Source organism: Eleutherodactylus coqui, chromosome 9 (genome assembly GCF_035609145.1).
Source record: "Eleutherodactylus coqui strain aEleCoq1 chromosome 9, aEleCoq1.hap1, whole genome shotgun sequence".
NCBI lineage: Eukaryota > Metazoa > Chordata > Amphibia > Anura > Eleutherodactylidae > Eleutherodactylus > Eleutherodactylus coqui.
This window is the reverse complement of record NC_089845.1, coordinates 95,640,685-95,666,201: the sequence shown is the minus strand read 5'-3', so window position 1 is coordinate 95,666,201 and position 25,517 is coordinate 95,640,685. Positions and strand designations below refer to the sequence as shown.

Below are 25,517 nucleotides of genomic sequence, written 5' to 3'. Positions count from 1 at the left end.
CTTTGTAGGCCAATAGTTACATAGATAGAGATTCCTTCTGGCACAATAGTCAACCAAGTCTAATTTATTCTTGTTATAGTCCACTGCTTTCAGGGAGTTCATTCAACCAATAACATATATTATTTCTTCTTTTATACGTATATTTCCTTTATAGGCTGTGCATGGATTTGTTGCTGATGAATTTGGCATTTAACTGTTTCTTCTGTGCAGTGTGATGTAACTCAGTAGGGTATGAAAATTGGGACAATTCACAAAGGTTCTGTTTACATGCAGCACCGTCCCTCCCTTAAGAGCAATAAACACCACAATAGAACCCAACGGACTGCATTGTTCATGATGGGCATCAGGGGTTGATGGAATCCATTATGGAAACCATGGCACAAACCTGAACATACCAGATTCAGCACTACTACATTGACAGACTCAGCTTTACTTATATCTGTATATTGTTCAATGCCGGCCTTAAGTTAGATGACACCCAATGCAGAATTTTTTAGCCCCCTACCCACACCCATCATATGAAAAGAAAAACAATATGCGGTCATTGTAAAAAAAAATCAAGTACCTAGGAGTTGTCGGAATGGAATGAAGCTTTCTCTGTGTAATGCTCTAGTACCCTGTTGGCTGCTTCTATTTTCGATGCAAGATGCGATGCAGACAGGCATCGAGGCTGTAGTACCCTGTTGTACCACCTCTAGCTTGAATACAAGATATGATACCAGCAGGCATGGAGGCATATGGGTTCCATATGGTATCCTGCGCCTATAAATCGAGTTTGTAGGCTGTTGAAGTTGGTAGCCCAGATGGTCCCATACATGTTCTATTGGCAATAAATCTGCCGATTGGGCAGACCACAGAAGTGTGACAATGTTATGGGGACATTTCTGTGACGTCCTTGCTGTGTGCGGCCATGCATCATCCTGCTGAAAAATGCTCTTGGAAGCCCTGCAATGAGGGGCGACACAAGTGGCTGCAGGATGTCCTGAACATATCACTGAGCTGTCATTGTCCCTCATACCCCTACTAGGAGTGACCATCACATTTGTTGGCCCTCCAAGAATACCACACCAGCAGTGGAGACAGTGTGCCACTCCACAGCAAAGGCAGGATTGAGGCGCTCACCCTGAGTTCTCCAGACACGAAGACAGCCGTTGACAGTGCCCAAACTAAACCTTGATTCGTCGCTGAAGGCAATCCGGTTCCACTCCACCACAGTCCAATTTAGTTGTTCATGCCACCACTGCCAACGTCGGACATATTGGGTAGGTATCAAAGGCAGTCCACTTACTGGGCACTGAGACCAAATGTCCTTCAGTCAAGCATCTGAAAATGTTTCTGACAGACACAGGGGTGTAACGATGTCACCACCTGTCACTGGATGGAGGACAATGAAACAGCTGGAGCTGCTCGTGCTTGTAGGACGATCAGATGATCCTCTTTACTGGTAGTTTGCTGGGGGCATCCTGAGCCTGGTCGCCTTGTGTGCCCTCACACATCCACTGGTCTCAACTCCTCCTAGTAGTCTGGTCAGCATATTAAGTTTTTTTTAAAACTTATTCACCACCATAGTCTTAAAAATTTTCTGCAGCTTTTCAGTACACAGTCTGATTACAGGTAATGGTTGAGTTTCCAGCAGCAGGACACCCTGCGATCAACATATTTCTAGCTGACCCTTCAAACAAGGCCAAAACCCTTTTCTGGCATCATGTCCTTTTTTCCTCCAAGAGTCCATGATAGATCCGCTGTAATATCTGTTTCTGATGTTTTTCGGAGTAATCAAAACTAACTTGGCTGTTCTAGAACTCCATTGATAACAGTGCCAGGATTTTACAGACCACGTTGACACCAGATTAACATCTTCTCTGTATTCATTTCATGAGAATGCTGACTGACAGCTCCTTTGGGTCTGGGATGAGCATCTGATGGGCCGCCAGATTTGGACATTGGATGAGCTAAATGAACAACACAACTTCGCAGCCTCTTTTTTTAATACTTGCAGCCAATTCTTCTTGGGAGTTTTTGTTCTGCAACAGCCAAAGGTTGCCAGTCTTGAGTTTAGGTCATCTCCAGGCATAAGTTATTTGGTGATGTCAGCCAATTTTGTCATTGAGCTCTAAGAATTTTCTGGCTATGTTTAATGTGGGATGACTTAATATGATGTCTTTCTCTGATAGTGCCTGAAGTTTGTTTTGGAGCCAGTTCTGTCCTCTACCAGTCACCAATAATTGTACGTGCAATACGTCTGTTTTACATTAGTTGATAAATTGAGCAGTGTAATAGTATTTTTAGAAATTGCCATTATAGCTGATATATATAGTGAAACGGCTCCTTCATGCTTGAGGTGGAAGCCTGACTCAAGGAGAATAAGCAGATGTGGTTAGATCTAATGAATGCCATCCATGGAAGTCATGGTTGATAAATCACAGAACATTTAGTAATGGAGACGTTGCAGCTATATCTTTACATCTAGCAATATAATACTAGAAAGAGAGGAGTTCATTTTCAGTTAGGGTAACATCTAGAGATGAGCGAACGTACTCGTCCGAGCTTGATACTCGTTCAAGTATTAGCGTGTTCGAGATGCTCGTTACTCGTAACGAGTACCACGCGATGTTCGGGTTACTTTCACTTTCATCTCTGAGACGTTAGCGCGCTTTTCTGGCCAATTGAAAGACAGGGAAGGCATTACAACTTCCCCCTGCGACGTTCAAGCCCTATACCACCCTCCTGCAGTGAGTGGCTGGCGAGATCAGGTGTCACCCGAGTATAAAAATCGGCCCCTCCCGCGGCTCGCCACAGATGCATTCTGACATAGAGGAGGGAAAGTGCTATCTTGTTGGAGCTGCTATAGGGAGAGTGTTAGGAGTATTTTAGGCTTCAAGAACCCCAACGGTCCTTCTTAGGGCCACATCTAACCGTGTGCAGTACTGTGGAGGCTGCTTTTTGCAGTGTTGCACTTTTTTTTTTTTTGGTATATCGGCCGTGCAGAGCATTGCGCCCTGCAGTAATACTCCAGGGCCAGAAGCGCTTAGGCAGGGCCAGAAGACATATTGATTGAATATAGGCAGTGGGCCTTTGCAGAAAAATTTGGGGAAAAAAATCTATTTGGGCTGCCTGTGACTGTCCTCAGTGTTCTGGGTCTGTGCTGGGTGTAGTAGTTCTCCAAATTCATACGCAGCCAGCTAAGTGTTACAGCAGGCTTGCGCAAAATTATTTCCAGGCTCTGTCTGGGCTGTGAAATCACCGCGGTATTGCAGTTCACAGTGCAACACTCTGCAGTTCTTTGACATACTCCAGGGCCAGAAGCGCTTAGGCAGGGACAGAAGACATATTGATTATTGATTGAATATAGGCAGTGGGCCTTTGCAAAAAAATTTGGGGAAAAAAATCTATTTGGGCTGCCTGTGAGTGTCCTCAGTGTTCTGGGTCTCTGCTGGGTGTAGTAGTTCTCCAAATTCATACGCAGCCAGCTAAGTGTTACAGCAGGCTTGCGCAAAATTATTTCCTGGCGTTCCGTAAGCGAAGTCAGCCTTCAACCACAGGCCAATAAGCGGCACATTTAATTACAGCGTTCTGTTTCTGCACTACTGGTAATACACCATGCTGAGGGGTAGGGGTAGGCCTAGAGGACGTGGACGCGGGCGAGGACGCGGAGGCCCAAGTCAGGGTGTGGGCACAGGCCAAGCCAGTGCGGTGGCCCGGGGTAGAGGCAGGGCCAGACCGAATAATCCACCAACTGTTTCCCAAAGCGCCCCCTCGTGCCATGCCACCCTGCAGAGGTCAAGGTGCTCTACGGTGTGGCAGTTTTTCACAGAGACGCCTGACGACCGATGAACAGTGGTGTGCAACCTTTGTCGCGCCAAGATCAGCTGGGGAGGCACCACCACCAGCATGCGCAGGCATATGATGGCCAAGCACCCCACAAGGTGGGCCGAAGGCCGTTCACCACCTACGGTTTGCACCACTGCCTCTTCCCCTGTGCCCCAACCTGCCACTGAGATCCAACCCCCCTCTGAGGACACAGGCACTACCGTCTCCTGGCCTGCACCCACACCCTCACCTCCGCTGTCCTCGGCCCCATCCACCAATGTCTCTCAGCACACCGTCCAGACGTCGCTAGCGCCACTGTTTGAGCGCGAGTGCAAGTACGCCGCCACGCACCCGCACGCTCAAGCGTTAAACGTGCACATTGCCAAATTGATCAGCCTGGAGATGCTGCCGTATAGGCTTGTGGAAACGGAGGCTTTCAAAAGCATGATGGCGGCGGCGGCCCCGTGCTACTCGGTTCCCAGTCGCCACTACTTTTCCCGATGTGCCGTCCCAGGCCTGCACGACCACATCTCCCGCAACATTGTACGCACCCTCACCAACGCGGTTACTGCCAAGGTCCACTTAGCAACAGACACGTGGACAAGCACAGGCGGGCAGGGCCACTATATCTCCCTAACGGCACATTGGGTGAATTTAGTGGAGGCTGGGACAGAGTCAGAGCCTGGGACCACTCACGTCCTACCCACCCCCCGAATTGCGTGCCCCAGCTCGGTGGTGGTATCTGCGGCGGTGTATGCTTCCTCCAATGAACCACCCTCCTCCTCCTCCTACGCAACCTCTGTCTCGCAATCAAGATGTGTCAGCAGCAGCACGTCGCCAGCAGTCGGTGTCATGCGGCGTGGCAGCACAGCGGTGGGCAAGCGTCAGCAGGCCGTGCTGAAACTACTCAGCTTAGGAGAGAAGAGTCAGACGGCCCACGAACTGCTGCAGGGTCTGACAGAGCAGACCGACCGCTGGCTTGCGCCGCTGAGCCTCCAACCGGGCATGGTCGTGTGTGACAACGGCCGTAACCTGGTGGCGGCTCTGCAGCTCGGCAGTCTCACGCACGTGCCATGCCTGGCCCATGTCTTTAATTTGGTGGTTCAGCGCTTTCTGAAAAGCTACCCACACTTGTCATACCTGCTTGGAAAGGTGCGCGGGGTCAGCGCACATTTCCGCAACTCCAAGACGGACGCTGCCACCCTGCGGACCCTGCAACATCGGTTTCATCTGCCAGTGCACCGATTGCTGTGCGACGTGCCCACACAGTGGAACTCTACGCTCCACATGTTGGCCAGGCTCTATGAGCAGCGTTGAGCTGTTGCGGAATACCAACTCCAACATGGGCGGCGTAGTGGGAGTCAGCCTCCTCAATGATTTACAGAAGAGTGGGCCTGGTTGGCAGCCATCTGCCAGGTCCTTGGAAACTTTGAGGAGTCTACCCAGATGCTGAGCGGGGATGCTGCAATCATTAGCGTCACCATTCCTCTGCTATGCCTCTTGAGAAGTTCCCTGCAAAGCATAAAGGCAGACGCTTTGCACTCGGAAACGGAGGCGGAGGAAGACAGTATGTCGCTGGATAGTCAGAGCACCCTCATGTCTATATCTCAGCACGTTGAGGAGGAGGAGGAGGGGGAGGAGCATGAGGAGGAGGGGGAAGAGACAGCTTGGCCCACTGCTGAGGGTACAGATGCTGCTTGCCTGTCATCCTTTTAGCGTGTATGGCCAGAGGAGGAGGAGGAGGATCCTGAAAGTGATCTTCCGAGTGAGGACAGCCATGTGTTGCGTACAGGTACCCTGGCACACATGGCTGACTTCATGTTAGGATGCCTTTCTCGTGACCCTCGCGTTACACGCATTCTGGCCACTACGGATTACTGGGTGTACACACTGCTCGACCCACGGTATAAGGAGAGCCTTTCCACTCTCATTCCCGAAGAGGAAAGGGGTTCGAGAATGATGCTATACCACAGGGCGCTGGTGGACAAACTGATGGTAAACTTCCCATCCGACGGTGCTAATGGCCGAAGGCGCATTTCCGCGGCCCAGGTAGCAGGGAAGGCGCAGAGATCAGGCAGCATGTACAGCGCAGGCAGGGGACCATTATCCAAGGCCTTTGCCAGCTTTCTGGCTCCCCAGCAAGACTGTGTCACCGGTCCCCAGTCAAGGCTGAGTTGGCGGGAGCACTGTAAAAGGATGGTGAGGGAGTACGTAGCCGATCGCACGACCATCCTCGGTGACGCCTCTGCCCCCTACAACTACTGGGTGTCGAAGCTGGACACGTGGCCTGAACTCGCGCTATATGCCCTGGAGGTGCTTGCTTGTCCTGCGGCTAGCTTCTTGTCAGAGAGTGTGTTTAGTGTGGCTGGGGGAATCATCACGGATAAGCGTACCCACCTGTCAACCGACAGTGCCGACAGGCTTACACTCATCAAGATGAACAAAGCCTGGATTTCCCCAGACTTCTCTTCTCCACCAGCGGACAGCAGCGATACCTAAACAATACGTAGGCTGCACCCGCGGATGGAAGCATCGTTCTCTATCACCATCCAAAACGGGGACCTTTTTGCTTCATCAATCTGTGTATAATATTCCTCCTCCTGCTCCTCCTCCTGAAACCTCACATAATCACGCCGAACGGGCAATTTTTCTTAGGCCCACAAGGCTCAGTCATATAATTTTTCTAAACAATTTTTATACGTTTCAATGCTCATTAAAGCGTTGAAACTTTCACCTCAACCAATTTTTATTTTTACTGGGCTGCCTCCAGGCCTAGTTACCAATTAAGCCACATTAACCAAAGCGATTAATGGGTTTCACCTGCCCTCTTGGTTGGGCATGGGCAATTTTTCTCAGGTACATTAGTACTGTTGGTACACCAATTTTTGGGGGCCCTCGCCTACAGTGTAATCAAATTAATTTTTAGCCCAGCTGCATTACAGCTGACGTTACATCAGCTGTGTTGGGCACTGCAATGGGATATATTTATGTACCACCGGTGGGTTCCAGGGAGCCACCCATGCTGTGGGTCCACAGGGAGTTGTAACTGCATGTGTCCACTTCTAAAGAACCCCAGTCTGACTGGGGCATGCAGTGTGGGCCGAAGCCCACCTGCATTAAACATGACATTACCTCAGCTGTGATGGGCAATGCAATGGGATATATTTATGTACCGCCGGTGGGTTCCAGGGAGCCACCCATGCTGTCGGTCCACAGGGACTTCACAATAGGGAGTTCTACCTGCCTGTGTCTATGAATTAAAAACCCCGGTCAGGTTGGGGCATGCAGTGTGGGCCGAAGCCCACCTGCATTTAATCTGACGTTAGCTCTGCTGTCCAGGGCACTGCAATGGGATACATTTTTGTACAGCTGGTGGGTTCCAGGGAGCCACCCATGCTGTGGGTGCACACGGAATTCCCATTGCGGAGTTGTACCTGCCAGTGACTATTTATAAAAAAACGCGGTCTGACTGGGGCATGCAGACACCTTGACAGAATGAATAGTGTGTGGCACATAAGTTCCCCATTGCTATGCCCACGTGTGCAGCTCCAGATGGAGGTGGCACAGGATTGGATTTCTCATTGCTTCTGTACAGCATTGTGGACTATCGCCCCGCCCCTTTTAAAGAGGGTCGCTGCCTAGCCGTGCCAACCCTCTGCAGTGTGTGCCTGCGGTTCCTCTGGCAGACGCACTTATAAATAGACATGAGGGTGGGGTGGCATGAGGGCAGCTGAAGGCTGGGCAGGGACAGTTTGGTGTGCGCTGTGGACACTGGGTCGTGGGGGGGGGGGGCGGGGGTTGGGCAGCATGTTACCCAGGAGAAGTGGCAGCGGAGTGTCATGCAGGCAGTGATTGTGCTTTGTTGGAGGTAGTGTGGTAGCTAAGGTATGCATTGCTAATGAGGGCTTTTCAGAAGTAAAAGTTGTTGGGAGGGGGGGGGGCACTCTTGCCGCTATTGTGGCTTAATAGTGGGACCTGGGAACTTGAGATGCAGCCCAACATGTAGCCCCTCGCCTACCCTATCCGTTGCTGTGTCGTTCCCATCACTTTCTTGAATTGCCCAGATTTTCACAAACGAAAACCTTAGCGAGCATCAGCGATATACAAAAATGCTCGGGTCGCCCATTGACTTCAATGGGGTTCGTTATTCGAAACGAACCCTCGAGCATCGCGAAAAGTTCGTCTCGAGCAACGAGCACCTGAGCATTTTGGTGCTCGCTCATCTCTAGTAACATCACTTTTTGTTAGAAGGGTTCCCCAAAAGAACTTGATCACTGGGACTCCCGGCAATTGCTTGAGATTTACGGAGCAACCTGGCAGTAAGTGTTAAATTACAATCTAGCACTTCCACAGGCGAAGTGAAACATTGCATCTTTGCCATTTAACGACTGCCCATACAACTTTTTATGATGGTCATTAAGGGACCTTATTCTGATACATATGCCTTTTCACAGAGCTGAATCAGGAGCCTGGCACAGGAGTGTGTGCTCGGCTGTTGGATGACAACCTGACACTCTTAATGTGGGAATGGAGAAACCTGTTGATTAACACTTTACATGCTGCAACCATAATATATAAAAGCCTGAGAAAGGGAGTTTCCTCTGTCACCCATCGGAACCCCACAATGTGATCACGGGGTCCTGATGGGATGCTATGCCAGCTGTAGGCTTTGAAGAGGGCTTCCGAGTCTGCCATCTATGGTAGCTTCTGAGTCTTACCCTCTGGCTGAGCTTCATAGGCTATATAATGCACTGTTATACTAAAGTATAGCAGTGTATTATAAAAACAATCAAATGCGATGAAATTCAAGCCCCCTAGTGGAAAAATAAAAAGTTAAAAGTGGAAAAAAAAATTGTAAAAATTATATAAAAAAATAAAAACAGCAAAACTCTGTCGCCTTTGTATGTAAAAAAAACACACACACCCCGCCGCCCCCAGCTAACCTCCGTTCCCTCCCCCCCCCCCCCCCCCGAGCCTGATCAGACTGGTAAGCAGTTACTCGAGAAGAGCGATGCTCGCTCGAGTAACTGCTTTATCGGAGCATGCTCGCTCATCTCTAATGCTATGACTTTATTTATTCTGCATTCTGAAAATGAAATCCAAAAAACAGTGGCATAAATTTTTTTACCCAATTTCCATTAAAAATAATAATAATAAAAGTTATACAATGCATACAGGTACCCCAAAAAGATACCAATAATATATACAACTTGTATTGCAAAAAACTAGCCATGATACTGCTATGTCAGTGAAAAAATTATAGTTATGGCTCTAGAAATGTGACAATAACATAAAAAAACTGTAAAAAAAAAGTTGGGTCATCAAGGTGCTCTTCCAGATGAGTATATTCGCAGATACGCATGTTTTAGCGCAACATATTTGTGCAGTAAACAAGGTTGATTTGTGTGCGTGTCTGCACATAGTACTATACATTTTTGGGCAGGCAGGGCACATTCATATGTGCGTGCGCCCCTCCCCCCCCCCCCCACACACACCTCTGCCCTGATTTAAAAGGCTGTGTAACCTAAAGATGACCAGATGTGTTCTTTTTCCTGCAGTTTTGCACAGCATTTCACACATCCCCTTGCGTATTGAGCGCACATTTGGGGACCCTTGGTGTGCAAATACGCAGAAAAATAGAGCAGCTCCTACTTTTTCACATGCGCACGAAATGCATGCAAAGAAATGGTTATTGAGAAGAAACTAGAGATGAGTGAGCACGCTTGGATAAGGCAGTTACTCGAGCAAGCATCGCTCATTTTCGAGTAACTGCATTCTTGTCCGAGCAGGCTCGGGGGGGGGGGGAGCAGGGGGAAGAGTGAGAGAGATCTCTCTCCCCCCTGCTACCCACCACCGCCCTCCTGAGCCTGCTCGGAAAAGAGTGCAGTTACTCGAGAAGAGCGTTGCTCGCTCGAGTAACTGCCTTATCTGAGCGTGCTCGCTCATCTCTAGAAGGAACACATTGGCATCAATGGCTTCTAATTTCTGCGTATTGTGCGTGCTAATTCCATGCACACAATGTGCGGCCAAATATGTTCATCTGAAGGAGCCCTACAAGGATAAAGTAACCCTCAGGTTTTGGTACAAAATTGCATCCTGGGGCTGGAGGGAACATAGGGAACATATTACTTGCAGTTGTACTTCTGTCTCCTTTCCAATTCACCAGTCCAGGATTCTGTTTTTGTCCATCCAAAATGGCTTCAGCAATTTTCTAACTACCTCATGCACATTGTGCACAGCTCTATGATTGGCCAGTGTGTGATCAACCAATCTGAGATCAGGTAGAGGCATTTGTAGTCAAACACTACTAATGCTTAGAGGGAATTAGGTAGTCAGAAGATTGCGTCAGCCATCTTGAACATCCAAAAACGGGACCTGGAACTGGTGGGTGAGAGAGGCAGTAGAGAAGAACAACTGCAGATAATATACACCCCTATCCATCCAGTCCCAGGACAAAATTTTTCTTCTGAAACTGTAGGGTCACTTTGAATGGATGTTTGCATTATATAATGTTGCGGCATAGGTCAAGGCTATGCCATAACATTATGATCAGGGCAGTTCAACCACTAATATACTTGGAGATCAATAGAACAAAGAGCCAGAGTTAATTCTCCTACAAAGCAGCATTCCAAGACACTTAAAGTAGAGTGCCCCACCAGAGAAAACCCCCTTCCAGAATGTAGCCCCTGCAGCGAACAGCTGATTGCCCCAGATCCTACTACCTGCACCCCTGGCAAACAGTCAAACAGGCATTTCCTCTGTATTGGTCAATACATAGGAAGTTTAGTATTACATGACCGCTATCCATGTGAATGGCCATCCTTGTAATACAGGAGAGTGACTGGAAAAAGCTGGGCTGAGGTGTGACCTTTTGTGCAATAAAGAGTCAATGAGCCAAGAATAAACCTCACTTATTGAAAAAGTATGATGCATTTTAAGGCTTAATGGCTCTTCCTCTTTGACACAATGCCTTTTCTGCCCGATATAATTTGTGTACCCAGCCAAAGTTGTGCACCCCAGCATATCTGAGGAAGAGCGGTTAAGGCTTGACATGCGTCATACTCGCTGGTTTTTCAATAAAAGAGAAGTCAGGTTTATTCTTTACTCATTGACTTTGTATTACACAAAAGGTTGCACTGCAGCCCAACTTTTACAGGCCCTGACACCTTTCTGTACTGAAGGGTTCTGCTGGGCAGGCAGCACTGGTACTACCTCCATCTGTTCACCACCTACTCAAACACAAAATCAGCATGTCTATTGTAGCTCATGTTTCAAAAACCTGTATGAGGTACTTCACCTTTGTCTTTGCACTTGTCATTCATAGCAAGATAATAACATAGTATGTAAGGCTGAAAAATGACACATGTCCATCCAGCTTAGCCTATTGAGGTAGAAAACCAAAATAGGGTAGAAGCCACTTTTCCTCATTTAAGGCAAAAAAGTCCTTTCTGACTCCAATTTGGCAGTCAGAATAATCCCCGGATCACCGACCCTTCTGAAGTAATTAATGATTATAACATGTAATATTGTATCGGTCAAGAAAGGCATCTAGGCCCCTTTTGTACTCTTTTATCGAATTTGTCATCACCAGGTCCTCAGGCAGAGAGTTCCATAGTCTCACTGCTCTTACAGTAAAGAACCTCTTTCTATGCTGGTATAGAAACCTTCTTTCTATACCACAGACCCCTCATGGCTGCAGACCACGCTTATTGTTCTCCCGGCAAAGTCCTGTGATCTTAGCTGTCATCAGACATGAAGATCATAGACCTTCTGCATGGTGTGGGGGGCTCTATGAGGATTCCCTGCAAAGACTTTATTAAAATATCCTGGAAAATATAGACGAAGACTGCCTGGACATTTATAGTCTATGGGCAGTCTTGATCTGGTTAAAGTTAAATTGAAAAAAAAAAACTGTTAAAAAAAAATTTTCCCATTCAAAACACTTTTTAAATAGAAAAACAGCTAAATACAGAATTAGGGCTTATTCCGATGTGCAGGCTGGGAGCAGTACACTGAGCTGCCGCCCTCTATCCGCCCCTCGCCACTATTTGGAATGTGAGGGGGTGGGACAGGGAGCACAACTTAGCTCGGCCCCCGTCCCGCCCCTCCCATTGCAAACAGTGGCGAGGGGGTGAGAGCTGAGTGCACTGCTCCTGGTCCGGCTCGCCTCCTCCCCCTACAGAAAACCCTCCGTGAAAACCCAGCCAATATATGCTTGTTGGAATAAGCCCTTACGCAGTGTTTCACGCATCCCCATTCACTTCGCTGGTGACTTTTGGCGCACAGGAAAATAGTGCATGCGATTGAAATCAATGCGTTCTATTCTCTGTATAGTTTGCATTTGCAAATACAACCGCAAATAAGTGAAAGGGGCCTTAAAGTACAAGGAAAACTGGGCGACAACCCTTTCAGCAGCTGCAATGGTGGCTGTATCAGTCAAGGCCCGGCTTCCCCAGAAATGGATACAAATTACAAAGGGCGGAACATAATTTTTTATAACAGGGAAATCTTTTCCTTCCAGCACATGAGTCATTGGAACAATAATCCCCGACATCAAAAATATTTCAAGCCGTTTCATAATAATTTATAAGTGAATTTGCGTTACAATGTAACCGATACAATCTGCTGGAAGATGAATACATGTGTTCGAGGAGCGGTAATTACTTTAATAGCTTTCACACAGACTCCCATTACAGGTAACTGCAATGTCAGGCCGTCTGCTCTAAAGCCGATAAGTACTTGTATTCATACAATACCACGGAGGATATCTTATCGCTCCCAACTCTGGAAAATGATGTTAGGCTCTCAATGAAAACCCTTCTTGCCTTGTACAGGTGGTGGCATTCAGGTTTAGTCTTGCAATATAAAAATTCATATTATATGACTCGTAATTAACCAGTGGATACACATGTACTACAGCAGAGGAAGGTCACAACACAAGTTTATATGGTCACTTAGGGCTTAGTCACACGGGCGCATCGGCGCCCGTGTTACTGCAGGTAGAAGACGGACGCACTTCAGGACGGACGTCTCTCTGCAGCGCCGGAAGAAAGAACATGTGACCGGCTTCATTGCCAGTCATGTGTTCTTTGTTCAGCGCTGCGGGGAGTCGTCCATCTTGAAGTACGGCCATCTTCTTCCTGCAGTAAGGGCTCAGTCACAGTGGGCGCATCGGCGCCCGTGTGACTAAGCCCTCAGAGTAGTGATGAAGGCCTTAGGGTTGAGATAATAATGACCATTCATTCAGTGCATCATACAGTATGTAGTTGCCTAGAAGCAATGCACTGTAATATGGCATTGGATGGGACATAATGTATTTTTCATAATGTATGGACAGAAAAGAAAACCATGTACACCCCTGCATGAAAATCAAGCCAAAAAAAGTTATAGTGGAGCCCCGTACTCACCTCCTGTGCCCCTCCCCGGCCGCTGGAGTAAGCGCTGTTCTTCCAGGTTGTGCAATCATGTAACAAACACACATGATCGCTGCAGTCAATCCCCTGTCTCACTGTTAGTTAGGTCTTCTTCAGACGGGCACATGCACAAATATGATCACCACTACGGAGCATATTTTTGTATGAGCCAGTCCAAGGTCTTTTTTTTTACCATTTAAATTTGGCGCTATTGCAATGGTAAAAAAAAAAGCAGAAAGATAGGTCCTGCCCTATCTTTTCTCGTGCGTTTAAAAAACTATGAGTGAGAAAGACTGGGCAAGGTGCGAGAAACATGGCCGTGAAAACAACACCATTGAAATCAACGGTTTTGTTTCATAATCACGTTTGGTGGGTGTGATTTTCACATGCGCAAAATGTTCAAAAATCAGTGCCATCTGAAAAAGCCATTAGACCAGGAAATATCTGCAGCGATCATACACGTTTGTCGCACAATTCAGCAGGTGGAGCAGCACCAACTACAGCGGGAGCAGCAGAGGAGGTGAATCTGGCCTGTATTTGTTTTATTTTATTAACTACACTTCAAAAAATTTAAGTAAGGGGGCCTGACTGCGAGGCCTAACTCAGAAGGCCGGGCCCCTTAGTCTCTGTGTAGCCAAACCAGTTACAAAGACAGCATTTCTGCCCATGATAGAACAGATATTAAGTACCTCATGTATTAAAGAGGTTGTCCCATAAGTACTGTAATGGTATGTTCAGACATAGAGGTGTAACTAAGAGGTCTTGGGCCCCAATGCAAAATCTGTAACAGGGTCGCTTATGTACCATGTGCCTTTTAGAATACTGGTGTCTTGGTATGTGATAAAGGGGCCTTTGGGCCCTCTAAGGATCCTGGGTCCAGTAGTGACTGCTATCTCTGCACCCCCTATACCTATGCCTCTGTTCAGATACCTATTCTAATTTTATAAAGGGCAGACTACTTAGCAGCAGCGCAATCAGCGGCGGCTTTCACTGCTTATAGCGGGGGAACAGCAGGGGAGGTAAGTCTAAAGTTTACATTCCCGGACTTAGCGGGTCACCTAAATTCGGCTCATAAGCTTAGCTTATAGGGTTAAGAGTAGATGACAGAGTCCTTTTAAAGTGGCAGTATGGTTTCAAAAGAAAAACATTAAAGTGCTGGGCATGAGTTAAAATGAAAAAATAACACATACTAACCTGCCTTCGCCCCAAATTAGAGGTTATGGCATGGTGATTGTATAAGTAATATTGAATAGAATTACAAAAAGAATAGTTATGAAAAAGAAAAACAAATTAATATATAATGAGTTCATTAAAATAAATAGTAAATAACAAATAATGCAAAATATTGATACATTGTATATCTGCAGAACAACATGTATATGGGTAAATACATGGTGAATGGCTGATATGCCTAAAACACTATCCATTACATTTTTATTGCAAAGCGGGATTCATCCTGCCTGAGCCTAGTAAGAACTGGAGCTTGCTGAAATAGGAATCAACTTGACAAGATATGGTAGAAAAACACAAAGATACAGAAATCAATGTATTACCTAATAGAATTACAATATATTCATTAAATAGTTAAATAACAGGTAATTAGTTAAAAGCATAAAGTAATCAGTCCTTAAATATTTGGTAAACTGGTTGTTAATAGATGTTAAACAATGCAGGGCGGAGGGGTCTCTGGTAGTGTGTATTACACAAGGTGTATTCTTCCTGGGGAGGAGAGGAGCAATGAGCTCTCTCTACAGTCCAGGTATGTAAAGGATAAAACCACGGGAGAATGACTGCAGAACCATCGGAAGTCATGTGACTCCTGCAGCCAGTTAAAGGTCGCAGGATCACCGTCCCAAACTCCTGGCATCATAATGATGCCAGAACACAATCATTGTAAAGGAGGTGAGTATAGACTGATTTCCTTCTTTTACACCAGTCCATGACTTACAGAAAATTGGCATGATCAGTCAGATTCGACCAAACGGTTACAACTTCAACCACAGTTGGACAAAGTTTTACATAGGTCGGATCACAACAGCAGACTATAGTCTGCCATAGGACATTGTAAATGATTGCTTGCATTATTTTGCAGTTGATAACTGACAGAAATGGTCAAAATTGACCATTTCTATTCTCTCATGTGTAGGACTCCATAGGTGCTAGGTCTCTTCAATGAGAAACAGTAACTCACTACTACCTTCCTTTGGAGCCCTGTACAAGGCACAGAAAGAAGAGGATGGATGGCTGGATAGATATGAGATAGATTGATAAATAGATAGGTAGATAGACAGATAGAGAGATAGATAGAGAGATAGATAGATAGATAGATAGATAGATAGATAGATAGATAGATAGATAGATAGATAGATAGATGATAGATAGATAGATAGATAGATAGATAGATAGATAGATAGATAGATAGATAGATAGAGATATTAAATAGATGAGATAGATAGATCACATCTGTATTATTCTCACAAGTTCCAACCAGCTTTAGGGAAGTCGGACTTGGCTTTGGATTGTTGTCAGGAGGAAGACCTCCATGTTTTGTCTGAGATGACTAAAAACAGTTATGGAAACTTTACAAAAGGATTAACTATGGTTACAATTAGTGAGAGTAGGAAGAGCAGCTCTGGATCACAACATGCAGCTTCAACAGACCAATAACTATATCGTCAAAGACTGACCTGTCAAGTACATGAGGAATGCACATGTATAATATAATAACTCATAATGACCTTGTAAAAATCATTAAAACATTTTTGCGCTCCGAAGATAAATGTGTGCTTTCTGCTGCTTTCTCTCCAGGGGTTTGGCAGTCCATCTGGTGAATTTTGGCTGGGGAACGAGTTTATATTTGCAATAACCAGCCAAAGGCAGTACTCGCTGAGGATTGACTTAATGGACTGGGAAGGCAATCATGCACATTCACAGTATGACAGATTCCACATAGGAAATGAAAAACAGAATTACAGGTAAGAAACGGGATGGTGTGACCCGGTTATATATCAAGCCGCAAAGTGCTCGCTAAATTACTTCAATAAAAGACGAAATCTCAGGAGGGAGGAGGCATGGAGCATAGAAATTCATTAAATGTATATGACATAATTCACAGTGCAAGCAGACATAAAACGGCACATCCTACTGACATTACATAGGCACTTACACAGGCAGAGCAGCAGGAAGGTCGTGAGGGGTGTACCAGTCCAAATCTGCTCCGCAGTGTCATCATATATAGGAGAGGGAGGGCCTCATAGCAAAGATAAAAATGAGTCACTTGTTAAGCTGCTGGATTTTGGTGTTTGTTTTCCCTCTCCTCTTCTTTTCTATAACCTTTAACCCTTTCCCGCCCTATTTTGCACATATATATCATGGGAAGGAAGGGGCTCATGCAAAAAGCTCTATATGTATGGCATATAGATGGGGTGGACTCAAGAGTTTAACCAGTACTGTTCTTAGTGGGAACCGATTGTATCTGACTGCTGGGGTACTGCTGTAACGGCAGAGATCAGAGAGAACTCTTATCCCTGTCATTAACTCCGTACACACCGCAATCAATATTGATTGCAGCATGTAAGCTGTTATCAGAGAAAGTTAGCACTCTCTGTGATGCCATTGGCTCTCCGCCTTCCAATCACAGGTCTATGTGATAGATAAGAGATAGTACACTGCAGTCCTGGAATGTTTTAGATGAGCAATCATGGGATTGCAGGTTCAAGTTCCCTACAGGAACATAGAAAAAGGTAAAAATAATAGCAGTCAAAACATATCCAAGTAAGAAAAAAAACATCTGTGCCTTTTTTTTTAGTATTGCTGCATCTATAATGACCTGTACAATAAATTGAAGACACTTTTTATCCTACACCACAAACATTACGGAACAAAAAATACAAGGAAAAAATGCTGTTTGTAGTCATTTGGCCTCCCCCAAAAAACAATAAGACTGATAAAAAAGGTCAAATGTACAAAAAATTGTAGCAATTAAAAACAAGCCCTCACAGAGCTCTATCCATCAAAAAATAAAAAAGTTCTGGGTCTTTGAATGCAGCGATACCAGAAACAAACTTTTTTAAAAAGGGGGTTTTATTGTGTGAAAGGGAAAAAATCCTAAAAAATGTGAATCATTTTGGTATCGTCATTATTGAACTGAACCACACCAAAAAAATTATCATGTCATTTATACCACATAGAAAAAGTTGGAAAACAAAAGAATGGAAGAATTGATCTTTTTTCACCCTGCTCTTGCCCTCAAAATTAATAAAAGTTATACAAGATATTATATAAGCCCCAAAATGGTACCAATAAAAACTGTTGATGGAAAGATAAAAAGTTATGGCCTTTGAAAAGTGGAGATGAAAATTTCCCCAAACTAGGCCGAGTCTGTAAAAAAAAAAAAAAGTTAAGATATTTCTCAACCTTTTTGTTTTTGAGCAATTCAATTTTTTCTGAAAAATGGAGATTGCACTGTTTCCTGCCGCCCAGTAGAAAATGTGGTGAGACCAAATGTTGTTGGGCCCCCACTCTGTATGAGCCCCACCAACCCCATGCACTGCCTCCATGTTATATACACCCGACACCCCCTTCCGTCAGCTATAATATAATGATATATAATCTCAGCTAATGATTGCTTGTATGATGAAAACTGATAAAGAAACTTCAATATAGTTTCTTCTTTATCAGTTTTTTTCATTGTTTTTAACATCTCTGCTAGCCGTTGTTCCATAGTAATCTTAAAGGGGTTGTCTCGCGCCGAAACGTTTTTTTTTTTTCCATAGGCCCCCCGTTCGGCGCAGGACAACCCAAATGGATGTGTTAAAAAAAAAAAATACATATTACTTACCCGAATCCCCGCTCTGCGACGTCTTCCTTCTTCCTACTTCTTCCTTCACCAAGATGGCCGCCGGGATCTTCACCCACGATGCACCGCGGGTCCTTTCCCATGGTGCACCGTGGGCTCTGTGCGGTCCATTGCCGATTCCAGCCTCCTGATTGGCTGGAATCGGCACACGTGACGGGGCGGAGCTACGATGACCAGCTCTCCGGCACGAGCAGCCCCATTCACCAGGAAGAAGACCGCACAGCGCAAGCGCGTCTAAAAACGCCAGAAGACAGCGAATTTAGACAGATCCATGGCGACGGGGACGCTAGCAACGGAGCAGGTAAGTGAATAACTTCTGTATGGCTCATATTTAATGCACGATGTATATTACAAAGTGCATTAATATGGCCATACAGAAGGGTATAACCCCACTTGCTGCCGCGAGACAACCCCTTTAATTTTTTGGACACTGAGTGCTTTTAAATAAATGGCCATATATTTCCTTCCTTTCATGGAGTCACTTGCATTGTAGAATAGTTTCCTTCTTTAGAGAAAGATGAAATGTCCACTCATGTCCCTTGTGATCATCCCCTGACCTCCGGCCTCTCGCCTGACCGCTCTACAAGCCTCTTCATAGTGTCAGACATGACTACATCAATTGGAGCTTAAAAGGACCAAACAGTCAAGTTCCTCTGGTCTTTTTTCAACAAACCCTTATTTATCTGATGCAAAGCTCTTTCTTCAAGGTATCAAGTATCAGTCACTTGAAAACCAATAAGCCGTTTCCATCGTGAAGGGTTTACATCTCCCCTTTAGTAATGTCGACAAGAAAGATAATTTATTCTTCACCCTATTCTCATACATAATGACTTTCCCCTATGAAAAGGTTACTATAGGGACCCAAATCTCCAGCCGTCCATGAAGGAGCAACTCTTTTTCTTATGCCTGAAGTGCTACCGGTTGGAAAAAATGACGGCTGAAGAGATGGTGGCACATCGGAAACCTGGATGTGAATTTATAACTATCTACTCCTTTGAGCTGGGATTGTTTTTAGTGGCCGGTTACTAAGAAACTGATACAAAGAATCTTTGGGGGTTATCAATGCAAACAAGAGAAGCTGAAAGACGTGTGAGCGCTGTGGTAACATGTTCTCTGCTTACTTCACCCTATTGTTTGTGCAACATAGATGTCCCGAAAGTTGTATAGAGGGTTATTACAAATGATCTTCCTGATGTGAAACCCTCATAGCTCCTGTTTAATGACACTCGGATTCATAAATTTGATATGAATGGAAGCAGAAACTCAAAAAGTTTATTTAGCAAAGCTGTCTAGCAGTAAGACATCCTTGTTGCCCATAGCAACCAATCACAGTGCAGCTTTCATTTTTTCAAAAAGTTTTATTTTTCCATAGTCTTTGCTAGGTAATTTATGAGAAAATGGCTTCCAACAGGGACAGTAGAACGTTTCATGTCCTTGATTTTCAAGTCTACCAGTCTGTCATTAGTGTACAATGTCATTTTTGAACATGGTTTGGTGAAGATTCCCCCAGTGGGCACATAATTCGTAAGTGGTACTTCAGTTTTAACCCTTTCCAATCCACTGTCTGACCTCTGAAGACATTATGATTTAAGGCTGTACATCTCTGATGTTGGAAGACATCTGTCAGGATTCTCTTACTGTATATTGCCAGCCTCTCTGCTGTCAGAGCCTATCCAACGTGTCACCTCATGCAGTACTGGCTTTAGCCAGCATATAGCGCTGTTGTATAACGGCATAAAAAGAGTAAGCCCCCTAGGAAAACCAGGATACAAATTGGATTGGAAAGGGTTAAGGAAAAAGATTGTATCTGACCCTGCACATTTCACACAAAGTCCTCAGAAATCCACCATTGGGGCAAGCAGAGAATTGGACATCCAACAGCTGGCTGTGTGGGAGATTCTGTGCAAATGTTTGCGATGTTATACCTATCAACTGCAATGGTTTCTGACCCTGAAACCGGACCACAAAGCGAGGCGACGTTCTTTCTGAGAGAGTATGCAAGCTCTAACGGAAAATGATGATCTCATGGACTCTTTAGCGTTTAGTGATGAAGCCGCCTTCCACCTTTCGGACACAGTTAACAAGTCCAACGTCAGAATGTGGGAGAGGGGAGACCCACATATCTATGTGGGGCGTAAGCGCGACTCCAACAAGGTGAATGTGTTTTGCGCTATAACCTGTAGGGAAGTGGGATTATTTTGTACCTGGATGCTGCAGATCTGGCTTCTACTGCAGCTGAAACAGGAAATCCCAGGTTTCATCTGCCAACAGGACGGGGCGCCCCCTCTTGCCCATGTTTATAGTAAAGTCAGAAATGAGTGGCCACTACCAAACAGATGGATTGGCTGTATAGTGGTGACAATAGTGAACTTCTTCCTTGGCCTCCATGTTCCCCGGACATTACGCCTTGTGGTTTTTTTTCTCAGGGTAGTGTTAGAGTCTACACGCCCCCCCCCCCCCCCCTTACCGCCCACCATACATGATCTGCAAGGACGCATCCTAGAAGCCATTATCTCAGTCAGTCGTGATACCTACAATGTGTATGGCAGGAACGTGACTACAGGCTCTATGTGTGCTGAGTGACAAAGGGATAAAGGGGGCCACATTTATCACCTCTGATGTGGAAAACATTTTTGATGTTGTGCAACAAATATGTTTGAGTTTCTGTTTCCATTTATATTAAATTTATGTACATGAATGTCATTAAGTAGGAGTTGTGAGGGGTTAATATCGGGAAGATCATCTGTCCTGACTCTGTATATTAAGAAATATATTAATCCTTAGCATAAGCCATCAGTGTAATGCATGAACATAGGTGTCTAGATTCTGAGACCTCAACTGACCAGGAAAGCAAAAGGGGCAGAGATGGTCCCTTCACTGTCTTTGCAAGTGTGGCTGTTCCTGGAACTGCTGCTCATCCCATTCACTAGAATGGAGTGGTGTCCTGCTGCAGTGCCAGGCACTGCCACACTCGTTTGGGCATTACTATGCCAGGTACTGTGCTGGATACACCTTCTTTTCCTGATCTGGGGACATTACAGGGGTCGAAGAGTCATGAGTGGTGATATAGTGACGGAGGATTCAGGATATGATGCAGCAGATGGAGTAACCAAATCCAATATTTATTTAAGAACAAAGGAGTGAAAGTGAACAGAGTTATGATGGCAATTAAGCAGTTAACCTTTAAAATGACTTGTCACTGGCCATGGTTAACTACATTCTAGGATTAACAATACGCTATACGAAATAATGCTGGAAAAACAGGATCAATACAGCAAAACAAAATCAGTTCCATTGAACAGAAATACACATGTTCTGCACGAGCGCTAACGACCTTAGCGGTGAAGCACACAATATTACACTCGCAGCACCACACAGCAACCCACTCTGGGCAGGATGGATCAGCATGGTGATGTCAGCGCTCGTGCAATCGTTTACAAGACTGTTGGCCTGTGTAAAGGGGCCTTTATTGTATCAGTCTGTGACCGCTAGCAATGTCACTTATCAAAACAGTTTGCCCTTCCTATACAACAGGACTATTGGGTTCTAACTATGTCCCTAATGGTATGCACATCTACGATATGGTTTGAGGCTGGCCTCACTTACAGTTGCATTGAGCAGAAGTTGTTACTGCTTCACCAGACTTTGTTCGAAAATGACGTTGCTTATGGTAGAAAATTTTGCTAAATTTAATTTTTTAAGTTTCTGTTTCCATTTGTATCAAGTTTATGTATCTGAGTGTCATTAAATAGGAGTTGTGAGGGTTTCACATCTGGAAGATCATTTGTAATAACCCTGAATGTATGTATACATATTTTATATACTGTATTTGTATACCTGTAGATATTGTGTGTAGGTGTGTGCATACATATATATACACGCAACACTTATTAGTTACACGCATAAGTTACAGAAGCCACATTTTACCTTACCGGGTCTTAGTTACATCTATCAAACTTCTGTATTTACGGAGAAGTCTGCCAACTTTTAAGGCTGCAAAAATGTGCAGATATAGCAGGGCTGAATTTATTATTTAACATTTTTGTGCTTCCTATTAACTCCATTGCTTTTACCTTTAAGCCATGTGAGCAAGATTGGCCTTAAACGTCTGATCAGTGGAGGTCAGACCAACACTATCACGAGGCTGCCTCCACATCTCCCACTATTTGTATCCAGTACGCTCTGTTAAAGCCTCTTAAAAAGGACTTGTCAGATCCTCTGAGACGTGAAACTAGCCAATTGTCATGTGGGTGGTTTCCACCTCCAAGGGACAATGACTGAGGTGACGTTTGATTGACACTGGGCAATGGAGACTGCCCACATGACAAATGACTGTTATTGAGCGCTGAACCTAACAGGAGTCATTGAGGGCAGGCAATGAGGCGGGGAGGGGGGTGGAAAACAGAGTGGAATTAGCAAGGACTTGCCTGTATGCAGCCAGCTTTACTGACAGATCCTCTTTACATAGAAGAGAGTAGTTTTACATGAAAGCCTATATAAAATCACACATTACACATCATGCAATCACCACTAGTAAAGCTAATTGATGACTGCATCTACAGTTCCAAAATTATTCAACCCCCATTGCCAGTTGAGTTATTTACCAAGTTTACAAACTTTCAGCTGTTTGCACCAAAACAAATCAAGCAAGAACAGTTGAATTACCTAAACACAACTAATATAACAAGTGGTTTCTCCAAATTCACCATAAAATTCCATTTTTAATGACTACTCTTATCTCATAATTATTCAACCTCCTGAATAGAATCCGTCATAAGAACGGACATTTGTAAACCATGTGTTGGCTTAATCATACTTGATGCTACTAATTTCATTAGTTGCATCAGGTGTGCTTCAGATGAAAAAAACCAAGTACCTGGACTGATGAGGGCTTTGTGTGCTGTGATACTTGATTGCATGTTAGAAATATGGTAAGAGAGTAATTCAAAAAGTTAAGAGAAGAGATATAATATTATTACTACGAGTATTATCATCATTATTGCCTTGCACAAACAAGGACAGATAATGATAGAAAAGGATGTAAAAGGTTGGCAAAGACAGTGAGTTTTCCTAGCGATATAGTTGGAAGCATAGTTTGTAAGTTCAAAGTTAAAGAAGCACTGGCTGGATGTGGCAGAAAGAGAAAGCTATCACCGGCTGCCACCAGGTTCCTGGTGCTTAAAAAACCATCGAGTGACTGCAAAAGACCTGCAGCAAGATTTAGTGGCAGCAGACACTGAGATTTCTGATTTGCACAATAAGGAGCATACTGAATATCTTCACACCTGAACTCCAAGATGTCCACCTCTACTGACCCAAAAGTACAAGAAGAGTCATCTCTTGAATACGAGATGCTTGAAACCATATAAACAAGCCCCCAAATTGTTTGGATTCTGTTCTGTGCTGCAATGTAACAAAACTGGAACTTTTTAAGTCTACGGATCAGCGGTATGTCTGGGGGAGGAAAAACTAAGCATATGCAATAAAGATAACCATTCCTACAGTGAAGCACGGCAAGTGGCTCAGTGATGCTCTGGGGCTGCTTTGCTCCCTCAGGCATGGGAAATTTGCAGTGTGTGGAGGGCAAGATCGATTCAATCATGCATCAGGAAATCCTAGGAGAAAGCGTCATGCCTTCTACGAGGAAGCTGAAGCTTGGGCATCATTGCAACTTCCAACGGGACAACAATCCCAAACATACCTCAAAGTTCACCAAGGCTTGGTTTCAGAAGAAGTCTTGTAAGAGTTTGGAGTTGCCGTTACAGTCACCTGACCCTATGGAAAATCTTTGGTGGGATTTGAAGACAACAGTTGTAGCACATAAGCCAAAGAGTATTAGTGAATTGGAGGCCATTGCAGATGATAAATGGGCTAAGACTCCTCAAGAATGCTGTCAGGAGCTGCTGTCTGTCTATTCATCATGTTTGAAGCAGGACATAAGAGCAAAATTCTGAGACTGCTGCAGTCATTAAGAGGCATTTTGTGGTAAGTTTGTAGAAAAAACAATATTAGTTTTGTTGAACTATTTAAATTGTTCTTGTTTTTTTTTTGCCAACAGCTCTAAAGTCTGTAAATTTTGCAAATAAACCTGTTTTGCAATGGAGGCTGAATGATTTTGATTGCAACATTATATGTCTATGGAAATATCCTCTGAATAATTTGTCATCCATAAGATGATTCCATTATAATTTGTATGTACAACCTTATTCATCATCACAGTAAGAGGGTGAAATGGAAGATATATTTGTAAGACGGTCATTTTCAACACCTTCAGATTTGTCTAGACATTTAGGAAATACCAAGATAGTGGTCCGGTGGTTTTGTTACCATATTAAGCTTTTTGTTTTCAGCCTGGTTTCAGAAGCTTATCCAAAAGCCAAGGAACATCCACAGTATATTGACACAGATGCCTTGGCTTCAATATAAATACAAGTCACCCATATTCATGTCAACTACTCTCCTGGGCCTCTTCTATAGTTATGCTCCGTAGATGGGAAGTGTTTATGCTGGAGCCGTTTCTTCGATATTTGTATTATTTTTATGTTGAAGTATTTGTTTTAATTTCTAGCGGGCATAAACTCAAAAGACTAAAGTTTGGATAAACAATTTCCTCCAACTTATCACAATAAACCCCTCATATAACATCTTTACTAAAGGTTACAACGTTGACCCGAAAATTGTTTCTTTACGAACTCACACTGTTTGTTACATCGTCTTTTCCCCCTGTTATTTGTATTCATTTACTGTGATTTTCCATTAGTTATTAGAAAAATTTGAGGATTAGGATAAAGCATTTGTTTCAAAACCAAATGAAGTACTATGAGACTTGTGTTCCAATCAAATGAGGAAATATGTTCTAAATCTGAAATATCTGATATAGTGTTATGTTGTAATAATACACAGTTCCCAATTTTGGCACTTTTAATAAATATACGCAAATTCTATCAATCTATTTATACCACCTAAATAAAGTACAATATGTGGCGAAAAAACAATGTCGGAATTACTTGGGTATGCAAAATCTTTACAGAGTTATTCTATGTTAAAGTGACACATGTCAGATTTCCAAAGTTTGGCCTGGTCATTAAAGTGCAAACAGGCCTGGTCACTAAGGGGTTAATATCTCATTTTCTTCATACTGTCAAATATAACCATGAACGTTGCTCATTTTGATAATAACTCTGATTCAAAAAAATGTTTGGTAGATTCCAGTAAGAGTCACTTTAATGAGTTGTTTATCTAGGTTATTGGTTCTGTCCAAAGGAGGCAGCACCTCATGGTGTATCAGTGCCAGATAGCTAACCACAGTATTTAGCAGTTAAAGGGCAATAGTAACTTAGGCTAAATATGCAGTAAATATGCTTAGCATGTGTGATGATTGCTAAATAATAAGATTTGTACATACCAAAAGTCATGTGGTGAAATAAAGGTCTTGT

General features: G+C 44.2%; 1 protein-coding gene across 1 annotated transcript in view; it reads left to right on the top strand.

Annotated features, from left to right (window-relative positions):
• The window catches only part of ANGPT1 (angiopoietin 1), a 323,094-nt gene that overhangs the window by 226,272 nt on the left and 71,305 nt on the right, over positions 1–25,517 (top strand). The window contains exon 7 of the mRNA XM_066578083.1: positions 16,032–16,198. Within this exon, the coding sequence (XP_066434180.1) occupies positions 16,032–16,198 (167 nt within the window). The remainder of the gene's footprint in view (positions 1–16,031; positions 16,199–25,517) is intronic.